General features: G+C 43.8%; 1 protein-coding gene across 1 annotated transcript; it reads left to right on the top strand.

Moving 5' to 3' along the window:
- The first annotated feature begins 2435 nt into the window (after positions 1 to 2435).
- C1QTNF7 (C1q and tumor necrosis factor related protein 7) lies at positions 2436 to 11375 on the top strand. The gene is made up of 2 exons (XM_006884521.1): positions 2436 to 2688; positions 10744 to 11375. The coding sequence occupies exons 1-2, from the start codon at positions 2451 to 2453 to the stop codon at positions 11373 to 11375; spliced, it is 870 nt and encodes a 289-aa protein (XP_006884583.1). The 5' UTR covers positions 2436 to 2450.
- Positions 11376 to 12574: the final 1199 nt, after the last annotated feature.

Raw genomic sequence — 12574 nt, 5'->3', positions numbered from 1 at the left:
ATTTTATTAATTTTAATGAACGTTTACAGAGATTTTGGATTTCCATTCATTCATTGTTGCATTTTTCTCCCTGACCACTCTTCCTCCCCAGTTCACTCTTCTCTTTGAAAAGTAAAATTCCTTCATTGGTATACAATCCTCCCCCCACCTCCCGAGTGCACTCCACTAGGCAGCCTTCATTCTGGACTCTTATCATAACCATAATACCCAATCATATATCGCTTTTAAACTGTTCTCTCCCTCATCGATTTCAATGCAGTCTTCATAACAGAATGCTTCTTAAAGTAAACAAAGACCTGACTTGATTACACATGCTTTGGGTGTATTATCAGGAGGGGCCAGTCTCTGGAAAGTTATATTATGCTTAGCAAAGTTGTTAACAAGTTTATCTTGATGTAAGTACAACCAGGACCCTCCTTGCAGGCAAGGACGGTGAAATTTAGTCTCTTATGCTTTGGGGAGGTTGTCAAGAGGCACTGTTGTTGTTATGTGCCATCATGCTGCCTGCAAATCATAGGGACCTTATATATAGCATCTCTGAAGCCTGCCCTGTCCTGAGCCAGTCTCACTGATCCCATTACACCTACCCCCGTCGCCCCAGTTACTGTATCAATCCATCTCATCTGGAGTCTCTCCTTTCTCATGCACTGTCCATGCACCCTTCTGAGCATGATGTCCTTCTCCAAGGACTGGTCTCTCCTGGCCACATGCCCGAAAGTGAGGCAAAGCTTCAATATCCCAACCTCCAAGGAGAAACTTGATTTCATCCTCTCCAAGACAGATCTACTTGTTTTCTTGGCATTCCATGGAATGTTCAAGACTCATCTCCAGCACCACATTTCGAAGGCATCGATTCTTCTTCTTGTCATTCTTAGTCACTGTCCAGCTAGTCCTTGGAAAAAGGCAAAGTGCTTGGAAAAAATGCAAAGAGAGAAAGCCCTAGATGAGATGAATGGACACAGAGACAGTAACAATGGGCTTGAGCAGAGTGGAGATTGTGAGCAGGGCACAATGTAGGATGAAATTGTGAGGAGTTAAATAGATGGCTGAGATGAGTTGAAGTGAACTCAAAACCCTTAACAACAACAAAGCAGTTAGATGCTGGCAAGTCAGTTCCAACTCACAGAGACCCTCCGTACAAGAGAATGAAACACTGCCACCTCTCCCAATCCCTGCCATGCCCAAGCCCACTTCTGCAGTCACTGCGACAGTCCATCCACCTGCGGGACTTCCTCTCTTCCCCCGACAATCTACAAAACAAACTGGCACAATGGCTGCAAGCCTGAACTCAAACACAGCAGTAATCTTGATGATGGCTCGGGACTGGGCGCTGTTGTCTTCTTTGGAACACAGTCACTCTTAAGTTGGAACGGACTTGATGCCACTTACCAACATCCTGGTATTTAAGAATCAAAAAGCTGGCATCAACATAAATTGGAAATAATTGGATATGGTGTAAATAAAGAACACTAGAGCCAAATAAAATATCATTTATTATTATGATAATGACCAAGGATGACAGGAGAAGACTTGATGCCTTCAAATTGTGGTGCTGGAGTAGTCTTGAATATACCATGGACTGCCAGGAAAACAAGCAAGTCCATCCTGGAGAGGGTGAAACCAAGTTTCTCCTTGGAGGGTAGGATTTTGAAGCTCCATCTTACATGCTTTGGGAATGTGGCCAGGAGGGATCAACCAGTCCTTGGAGAAGGCTCAGAAGGATGGATGGACAGCACAGAAGAAGACCCCAGATGAGATGGATTGATACAGTGACTAGGGCAATGGGGGAAGTTGTGTTGGAGTCAGTGAGACTGGCTCAGGACAGGGCAGGTTTCAGAGCTGCAGTACATAGGGTTGCTATGAGTCACAGGCGACTCGACAGCACATTAACAACAACATTATGAAGAGTTTGGGCTGTTTGTGCTATGGAGAAATCCTCACGGTATATTGTTAAAGGTAAGAAGTTAAAGAATTGTAGAAATTACATGCTTCCACTTCATTCCCTGCAGAGAAAAAAAGAACGGGAACTCTGTTTCCCAAAATGTAAATTACTACCTCGAGGTGGTAGAAACACCACTGGTGTTTAGCTGATTCATTTGCATCTCTATCTTTTTTCTTCATAAGTGCACCAATTTCTCAGAAATAGAACTTTGTTTTCTCGTATCTGTCATTAACTCCTGCAGAATGAAGGCAGTACAGCCATTTATTTTGGGAATTTAAAAATCAATCCTCGCCTCCACCAACCCCTGACTGGAGAGCCAGGAACTCGTTCTCAGCCACATGTTATGTTCTTTGTTGCCAATGAAAAGCTGCAGGCGAGTGGTCTCTCCAAAATTCATACCGAGACCAGCACTGGAGCGAAGCGTTTTAAATGCTCCTTGCCGTGTTCAGCCAGTGCTCCCACCCAAAGGGTGCGTTTATACCCCTGTGCTTCTCTTCCAGCACCAGAGATGTTTTTCTTGCTTTATGTGACAAGCTTTGCCATTTGTACCAGCGGACAACCTCGGGGTCATCAGTTCAAAGGAGACGGCTACTCCCCAAGATACATCTGCAGCATCCCTGGCTTACCTGGACCCCCAGGCCCACCTGGAGCAAATGGCTCCCCTGGGCCCCATGGTCGCATCGGCCTCCCGGGAAGAGATGGGCGAGACGGCAGGAAAGGAGAGAAAGGAGAAAAGGGGGCGGCAGGTAATGGCACTGAACTTCCACAAACAGTTTTTTTATTCATTTTAATGAAGTTTACAGAGACTTAGGGTTTCCAGTCATTCACTGTTGCACTTGTCTCCCTGCCAGTGCCCTCCTCCCCAATTCACCCTTCTCCTTGAAAAGTAAAACTCTTTCGTTGTTATGCAATCCCTCCCCCCAAGTCCACTCCACTGTGCAGCCATCATTCTGGACTCCTGTCATGACAATAATACCGAATCATATATCCCTTGTAAACAGTTCTCTCCCTCATCTGTTTCAATGCAGTATACATCATTGCTCCCCTCCTCCGTCTTCCCTCAACCCTGATGTCAGTCCCCTCCATCTTTTAAAAGTGCTTCTTCTCACAAAAGTTGCTCCTAAATCCTGTCCATGTTTTGGCTTCATTTCTAATACTTTCTGGAGCCCTTATTATGCTCCATTGTCCCTTGGGGTTACCTAATGGTTTGAGTACGTACCCAGCCTCTAACCAAAAGGTTGAAAGTTCAACTTGGGGGAAAGACTTGGTGGTCTACTCCCAACAGTTTAGTCCTTGATGATTCAATGGGAACAGTTGTATCCCTGACACACATGGGGTCACCCCAAGAGCGGGAATCCATTCAATAGCTCCTGGTAACTTGTCCTGTTTCAGGTACTGTTCCAAACACTGCCTTTCTCACATTTCACTGCGCCTTTCAGGTGCATGTTATCATAGTTTATAGGTGAAAATGAAATACTGAGCATTTGAACATTTAAAATTTGCTGAACATTTTGGAAGTGTGCTGTTGGTGTCAGGCAGGGCTGGTATTGAACAGCTAACGCCTGGAGCCACTGGGCTGGAGCCAGGCAGCATGGATGGCAGGAGGTGGGAATACACAATATAGATAGAGAGATGGACAGGAGTGGAGAGACACAAGCAAGGCTGTGGTCCACATTCAAAGTCAAAAACAGAGGAACCATCCCTAACCCTGTACTAATATCCGGATCAAAGATACCTGAAGGGCGTCTCAACTCTCTTTTTCACACCTTAAATGACAGTCTCCTCTGCAGCCTCTCTTCCAGAGCTCATCACCACCCCACCTGCCCTGGGGTCGCTGATTTAATCCCCCAGCAATCTACAGCCTCCAGCATCGCACTGTCACTTCAGTAATTCTCACCTTTTTCTTCTTCTTCTTTCTTTCCTGTCCGCAAATAAGCTGACCCAGGAAGCTTGCCAGACCCTCAAATCCTTCAGAATTCACTGAACAGAGGAGATTCAGGAAAGACTATATTGACCCCAAACAGGAAGTGGTTTGGAATCACTCTTTGAAAACCTTTTGCTGAGTGTGAAAACTAGGACAAAAGATAAGGGAGGGGGAAAATTCAATAGACTTCAACAGTCTGTCTTTCTAACCACTGATCTGTCTGACTGGTGTTGTTAAAAACAGGCTTAATGTCTATTCCAGTTATTAGATAAACATTCACTTCTGGACTTGCTATGGAGAAAATACTCTATGCCTCAGTAACTGGAAACTGTGAGCCTTGGTCAACATTCAATACAGAATGTCTGTCTAGGGATAGTAACAGAGAACTTCTCAGTGGGAGCTGTTTTCCCCAAAAGTTTTTTACATTATGACACTTGTGAACCCAAGTTGATGTTCTGTCATGTCATGTTTGAAATGCAATGACTTTGAAACTGGGGCTTAGGATTTCTCCTACTTGGCTCTATGAGTTAAGTCTGTCTAGACACAATCATGTGGTAATTGTACAAACATGCCTTGGGGTCAGGAAGCCTTTGGGCTCAGTCTTGACTTCATTGATTACAAAATTAGTCTCTCTGGGCCAAGTCCTTCTTTGAGTCTCAGTTTCCTCTCTACACAAAGTGGACAGTATTAGCCTTAATCGGGCAGCTGCTTCATAGGGTAAGGATGGGCAATCTCCTCCCGTGCTATTTTATTTAAGCCTCTGAAAGCCTGCTGGAGAGCCAGCTATGGGTCAGTTCTGACTCGGTGGTACACAGCATCAATAATTAGCCATCGGCACAGATTAGCCCTCACTCTGTGATCCTCCGCTCTGTGAAAGCTGACGACTGGCTGGGCAAGAGAAGGGGGATGAGTCATCCCATCTTTCCATTTCTCATGTGGTGTCCTTTCTCACAGGCAAATTCTTCCCACAAACAAGACGACTAGCCGTTAATTATTACATCTAGTCCTTGGCTATCTTTACCCAACAGTGACCATAGTGAGTAAACAAAGAGAAAAGACCCAACAGCAGACGCTGTGAAAACCTTGTCATGGATCGTGTTATGAAATTACATTCCAGTGTCTACGGATTACAGAGCCTGGGGGACCCAGTGGTTAAGAGCTTGGCGGTTGACCAAATGACAGAGATTTAAACCCAACAGCTGCTCCACAGAATAAAGGTGGACAGTCTGCTTTTGTAAATATTGTTGTTGTTGCTGTTAGGTGCCCTCAACTGATGAGGAGCTCAGCTGACATTGTTGTTGTTGTTGTTTAATGCCATCGAGTTGTAGACGACTCATAGCGACCCTATGAATGAACAGCCTGAGCACTGTTCGTACATAGAGTTTCCAGAGGCAAGCCATTTTGGAAGTGGATTAGTGGAGTGCAATTCTTGGTGACGCTATGAATGACAGCTCTGAACCCTGTCTCATCCTGTGCCATCCTCATCATCTCTGACACACTTGAGCCCATTGCTATAGTCACAGTGCCAATCCATCTTGTCGAGGGTCTTCCTGTCTTTCTCTGACCCTCCACCTTTTCAAGCACGATGTCTCTTCAGGGACTAGGCCCTCCTAACAACATGCCCACATCATGAACACAAAGCTTCACCATCCTTGCCCCTTGGGAGCACCCTCGCTGAACCTTCTCCAAGACTTATCTGTTTGTTCTTGCAGCAGCCTGTGGGGTATTCAGTGCTCTTCTCCAATACTACAACTCAAAGACATCAATGTTTTTTCTTCTGTCATTCTTACTCATTCTCCAACTCTCAGAGACACAGCAGGAGGTTGAAAAGATCATGGCCTGAATCAGGCTGACTTTAGTCTTTAAAGATGACGTCACTGGCCAGGAAATCCTTTGTGGACAGGTCTTTATCCTTCAGGATCACTATAATTGAGAAATGACTCAGCAGTACCCAATTCATGCTTTGGACTCATAGAATTTTCATGTGGGTGAGAAGTGAGCTAGTCCAACTTTCATTTCAAGGACGGAGCACTAAACTCAAAGAGATCAAAGCCCTTACCCACTTTCAATCAACTGCTGACTGACTGAGGTAGATTTTCTCTCAGATGTGCCGAATCACTGCTTACCCCTTTTCCCACCCGTCCTATAAAGTCCTGGAGACACTGATGGTTCCTTCCACCACTGAGGAATGGGTTGCAATCTCTTTCTCTCTCCCTCCCTCTCTTTCTCTCTCTATCTCTCTCCGTCCCTCTTCATCTCTATCTCTCCCTCCCTCTCCAACTCTCCCCCATTCTCCCTCTCCCTCTCTTTTTTTCATTTCATAAGTGGGAGATTTGAAACCCAGACAGATGAAGTGACTTGTCCAAAGTCGCAGGAAGTTCATTCAGGAGTAGAGTAATTGAAACTGTTCCCAAACTCAAACTGTCCCCACTCACTCACTCATTGCCACTGAGTTGGAAGTGACTCATAGTAGACCCTTGATTGGGTTTCCAAGACTGTAAATCTCACAGGAGGGAAACTTCCCCTCCTTTTCTCACACAGCCACTGTGGGATTCGAACCACCAGAGATCCATGGCCTTGGCATTCGCTGTGCATCTCATTACAGACTACATCAGCAGAGGTCCTTACGGACACCAGCCTGGCCTTTATTAAGACAGTGAAAGTTAAGCCCACACTGAAGAGAAAAATGACCACTTGGAAATTCTAGTCTTCAACTGAGAAGCCAATTTAACAGGAAGATATAGTATTCGGCACTCCATGTGTATCAAAACAACAATATTGAAAAATTAGATTCTTGGGATTTTACTTCAAGAACTAAATGCCAGGGTGTGTTCTGGCTGGGACTAACCACCTCAGCCGTCAACAGCCAGAGGCCAGCACTCCAATCGGTCAAAACACCGTGTGAGACAACGGCCAGAGGGCCATGGTTATGCACAGTGTCTTCTCAGCATCATACATCATTGAACAGCCTCTTTCCAAAGCAATTCAAGCAAGCGCCCTGCTATGTCCGGGGAAAGCTTTCATTCTCTTCACATTTCCATTATCCAGAACACGTCATTGCTAACTTTGCCAAATCACTGAGAAATGACCAAGTTTTTCAAACGCATGCATTGATGTCTGTGTAATAGTCAAATCAATAACATCAAAACCACACTCTAGACAGAGGGACTAAGGTCCATCCAAGTTTGGGAACAAGTACGTATTTAAGAATAAAACTAAACAATATATAAACAGTGAATTTTCCCCTAACTACAAAAATGCATTCCAGAGGACTAGTAATTTGGACACTTCCCAAATAAGTACTATGGTTTCAGTATTAGAGAATGTTTTCGTTATAATACTGAATTATATTTTTATGATATTGAGGCATTGCTTTCACATAAATGGCTTAACGTTTCAGTGGACTTTGCTTCTCATTTTTGACCCATGACTACAATTTTTCTACATTTAGCTTGTTGTTGACGACCATACAACTCAGTAACTCATTGCTGTCAGGTCAGAACCAACTCATAGCTGAGCCTCCAGAATTCGCTGGAGAAGCTCATTATCAGCTGTGAAAACTAGGCCAGGTGCTAACTGTGGAACAGACCATCAACTGCTCATATATATGTTCAAACGGAAGCTAAATAAAATTAAATCAAGTCCATAAAAACAAAATTTTGCCCCTTCGTCTGTCCCAACTGAAGTTAAAAATCATCTCAGGAAGAGGTTTGAGGCCTTGTATACTAATGAACAAAGACCAGATGAGCTGTCGAAGGATATCAAGGATATCATTCATGAAGAACACCAAAGGTCATTACAAAGTCAGAGGAGGAAGAAAAGACCAAGAAGGATGTCAGAAGGGACTCTGAATATTATTCTAGAGCATGGAGAACCCAAAGCAAAAGGGAAGAAAGCAGGAAATTAAGGAGCTGAACAAAAGATTTCAAAGAGCAGCTTGGGAAGATAAAGCAAAGTATTATAATGAAATGTGCAAAGAGCTGGAGTCAAATCATAAGGGCTGAACTCGCTTGGTATGTCTTGATCTGAAAAAACTGAAGGACAAATTCAAGCCTTGAGTTGCAGTAGTTAATGTTACTATGAGCAGAATACTGAATGATCCAAAGAGCATTAAAAGAAGATGGAAGGAGTCCACATAGTCACTGCACCAATAAGAACTGACATAGAAAACTTTCATGGACCAACATAAGATCAAGAGGCAATGGTGATGAAAGAGGAAATTCAAGCTGCTCTGAAGGAATTGGCAACAAAGCCCCAGGAATTGTTGAAATACCAATCGACACATTTCAGCAAACAGATGCTGCCCTGGACGTGCTCACCAAGTTATGCCAAACAATCTGGAGGACAATTACTTGGCCAACTGACTGGAAGAGATCTATATTTATTCCTACTCCAAAAAAAAATGGTGACCTGACAGAATGTGAAAATTATAGAACAATATCATTAATATCACACACAAGCACACTTAACTACTAAATCACCAATAATTTAAACGTACAGAAAATATTTCTGTGTGGTGACTTTGAATTGGTTGAAATCCTTTCACAGCTACAGTTTCTTTTCAATATATGAGGAGACTCATAAAAGTAGAGTTGTTGTCCAAAATAAATACAACCATATATTATCAAACAGAATTTAAAATCCTTAGCTCCAGTCCAAAAGGTGAGAGGCATTTTCACAGTGTCATTGCAGTAAGAAGACTTGGATTCTCGCCCAAGCCTTACTGCATAAGTAGATTTTCTCACTTCTCTTTCATTAACTACTTCCCTCCAACAGAGGGGACTATTTCCACTACATAGTGGTGGAAGTCACTGGATTCAGGCCTATTATGCAATACAATGCCCATTCTTGCCGTAGCGTCCAGGGAGCACTCAAGCCCCAGAGTCAAGCCGGCATGTGTCAACTCCCCACCCCCATCATTCCCTGGTTATTTCCTGAAGCAAGATATTTCCTCTGGGGGTCACTATTCTCATCTTCAGTTGAAGTAATGTGTGCCCTTGAAGGGACTGTGATTCACAACGGGCCTGACGGGATAGAGGAGAACTGGGTTTCCACGGCTGCAGACTTTACAAAAACCCATAGAGAAGGCTTTACCGAAGCTCATAGAGAAGGCGGTGGTGTTGGTTGGGAGCTGAGTATTTCATCACTGCCCCACACTCACAGACTCCAAGCCTTTGAGCTCCTCAGTCTCCTTGCAATAGAATACGGTTATCCCTCTGGATCGATCTACAGGTTCTACATTCAACCAGCCACAGACTGAAAATACCTAGGGGTAGAAGGAACAACAAAGCACTCAAAGCAGTCTCACAAAGGCTAATCAGAAGCACACGAGCCATCTGTGCAGCATTCGCTTGTCTTAGGTAATGGAGCGATGTGTAAGTATCTAGAGACCGTTTCAAGGACAGCAGATAGAAGGTGGCATGTGTGCTACATGTTAACACTACACCTTTATACACAGTGACTCGGGCATCCCTGGATTTGGGTCCTCACAGGGTCCTGGACACAATCCCCCACTCATGCTGAGGGACCAGTGTTGTACATCCTAATTTAAAAAGATGCTGTGACATTATTCACCATCACCAGAACATGGAAACCGCCCAAACGTACAACCACAAACGAATGGATTGAGAAATTATGGTACATTCACACAATGGAATACTATGCAGCATGCAGAAGCATTAACTTTGTAAATTATTACCTAACTTGGGAGGGACTGGAGAGCATTATGCTGAGTCCCACAAGGATAAATATTGTGTAAGACTATTATTGTAGTAGGAATATAAGGATGCAGGACAGATGGGAGAGGCTGGAAGCAGAGGGATGTGGATAGATGAGGGAAGAAGGGATTAATTATTAGATTGTGCAATTTGATGGGTAGAGGGGAAGTAAAATTGAAAGAATTTATTCGAATTTGTATTAGAATTTTATAAAAAACTAGCGGGAGGGGAAAAAGGTCAGCTTGGGGAGGGGGAAGGGAAGGAGAGGGGGTAAAATGCAACAATGAATGAATGAAAATCTAACTTTTCTGTAAACTTTTGTTAAAGTGACAATGAAAAAAATTTCTTTTTTAAAAAAGATGTGAGGCTTAAAGAAGCAAATGCATTTAGTAAGGCACACCGTAGTCCCTGGCATAACATAAATGCCCAATAACCTAAATATGAGCAAGTACAATATTATTGATATTAATAAAACCAGAGTGGGGCGTGAGATGGAATGGCCTCTGAGGCTGTATCTGCTTCCGTCTCTCCACGTGACCACACGCTGGAGGATGTCAGTCACGTGCTCACTGAATTCCTCGTGCAGTGAGAACTCGTGGGTGAATAAGTTAGTGCCAAGTGGTTCATGGTCGTAGCACAGATAGTCACTTTAAAACCCACTTACCCTTCAGTGATTTCCAGTCCCGAATGGCGGTGATCCTCCATCGGGTTTCTGAGGCTGAAAGTCTTAACAGGAGGAGATTGCTCAGCTTTCTCCCATGGAACAGCTGATGGATTTGAACCATTAACCTTGTGGTTATCATGCAACACGTTCTACCCTGTGTCACCAGAGTTCCTCCACTTTAAATTAGTCAGGGCTTAAAGGAGCTACCGTTGACTCGGGAAAACTGACTTGCAAATCTGATAATAGAAAAATTACTTCCATATAATAAATTGATTCTCAAATACCAGGCAAAATGTCATTGCAAATTACTTCCGTATAGTAAGAATATAGGAAGAATTCCAAATTACTTCCATATGGTAAGCCGATTATCTTCATTTGATAGTACACCGTTAAAGGTCACCAGGAAGACAAATCTCAGATATGCTGGGGCTTTGTGGGAGTACAGATTAGAATTCCTTACTTTTACTATCATCTAACTCTCAACTCTTTTTTGAAGGTCTGAGAGGGAAGACCGGACCGCTGGGTCTTGTTGGAGAGAAGGGAGATCAAGGAGAGACTGGCAAGAAAGGACCCATGGGGCCAGAGGGAGAGAAAGGAGAAGTGGGTCCTGTGGGGTCTCCTGGACCGAAGGGAGACAGAGGGGACCCCGGGGACCCCGGGCTGCCTGGAGTCTGCAGGTGTGGGAGCATCGTACTCAAGTCAGCCTTCTCCGTGGGCATCACGACCAGCTACCCAGAAGAAAGGCTGCCCATCATCTTTAACAAGGTCCTCTTCAATGAGGGCGAGCACTACAACCCCGCCACCGGGAAGTTCATCTGCGCCTACCCAGGTGTCTACTACTTCTCTTATGACATCACGTTGGCTAACAAGCACCTGGCCATCGGACTGGTACACAACGGAAAGTACCGGATACGGACCTTCGACGCCAACACGGGCAACCACGACGTGGCCTCGGGGTCCACGGTCATCTACCTTCAGCCAGAAGATGAAGTGTGGCTGGAGATCTTCTTCACAGACCAGAACGGGCTCTTCTCTGACCCAGGCTGGGCAGACAGCTTGTTCTCTGGCTTCCTGCTATACGTTGACACGGATTATCTGGACTCCCTATCAGAAGACGACGAACTGTGATCATGGCTGAGGACTGAAATGTTTCTTCCAAGTTCCCTGTGGATTCCATCCAAGGCCCTGCAAGGTAGAGCCAGTGGCAAGGAGATTCAGGCGAAGTCCCAGTGGGATTCAAGTACATGTCCAGAGAGCTCCAGAAGAATCTATCCAAACAAGATCGACCACCAGCTAGGGCCACAGGCAATCTTTGGGTTACCAAGGGGATCCATTCCTAAGTGTGCCTTTAAGTCTACTTTGCAGGCCAATCAGAACAGCTGCATACTGTTCTTATTTCACCTGACGTTAGTGCAAGAAAACACTCAAAGCCTTTTCCGTGATTTAAAAGCTACACATGCAGCAAATGAAGGTGATGGTGACGATGAATTGGTTTCAGGCTGGGGTTGGTTCAATCATTTCAAAGTGAGAACAGACTTGCAACCATTAAAGGCAAGCATGGGTTGTAAGTTGGGTATTCATAACAAAGTGACTTACTGTACATAGAAATGAATTATATACCATAATCTTAGCTATGCCTCCCTTTGAAAGCAGTGTTCATAAATATTTAAACAAGTTAAAACCAATGTTAATAAATTTTCTATTAAATACTTTGAGTGATAAAACCAATTGGCAATGGTGCGGTCTCATTAAATCTCCCTGCAATGGCATTTGCCTGGTATTTAAGAGAATCATAACACCTCAGATAATTTCTTGGACAATTGTGGTTAAAACGGAAAAGTAAGTCAGAAAATGATTGTAAGAGGCACTGTTCTCAACAGGCTGGAAAGAGGTAATAATGTCTTGTTATTCACTCTTTCATGCTTGTGTATGTTCTTTTTTTAAGGGTTTTTTTAAATTATCGTTATTATTGTTAATTTTAATGAAAATTTACAGAGAGTTTGGATTTCCATTCATTCATTGTTGCAGTTTTCTCCCTGCCCACGCCTCTCCTCCAGTTCGTTCTTCTCTTTGAAAAGTAAAAGAAAATTTATTTCATTGTTATACAATCCCTCCCCCCAAGTCCACTCCATTACACAGCCTTCGTTCTGGACTCATGTCATGATAACACTACCTAATGATATATACCTTTTAAACAGTTCTCTCCCTCATCTGTTTCAATGCAGTATACATTATTGAACCCATCTTTCTCAGTCTCCCCCAACCCCTATGTCAGTCCCATTTTACAACAGTGGCACTATGCAGTATTTGTCCTTTTGTGACTGAGA

Source organism: Elephantulus edwardii, unplaced genomic scaffold (genome assembly GCF_000299155.1).
Source record: "Elephantulus edwardii isolate Elephantulus edwardi_28Jun2011 unplaced genomic scaffold, EleEdw1.0 scaffold00035, whole genome shotgun sequence".
NCBI lineage: Eukaryota > Metazoa > Chordata > Mammalia > Macroscelidea > Macroscelididae > Elephantulus > Elephantulus edwardii.
The sequence above is the reverse complement of the archived record's forward strand: the minus strand, read 5'-3'. Positions and strand labels throughout refer to the sequence as shown.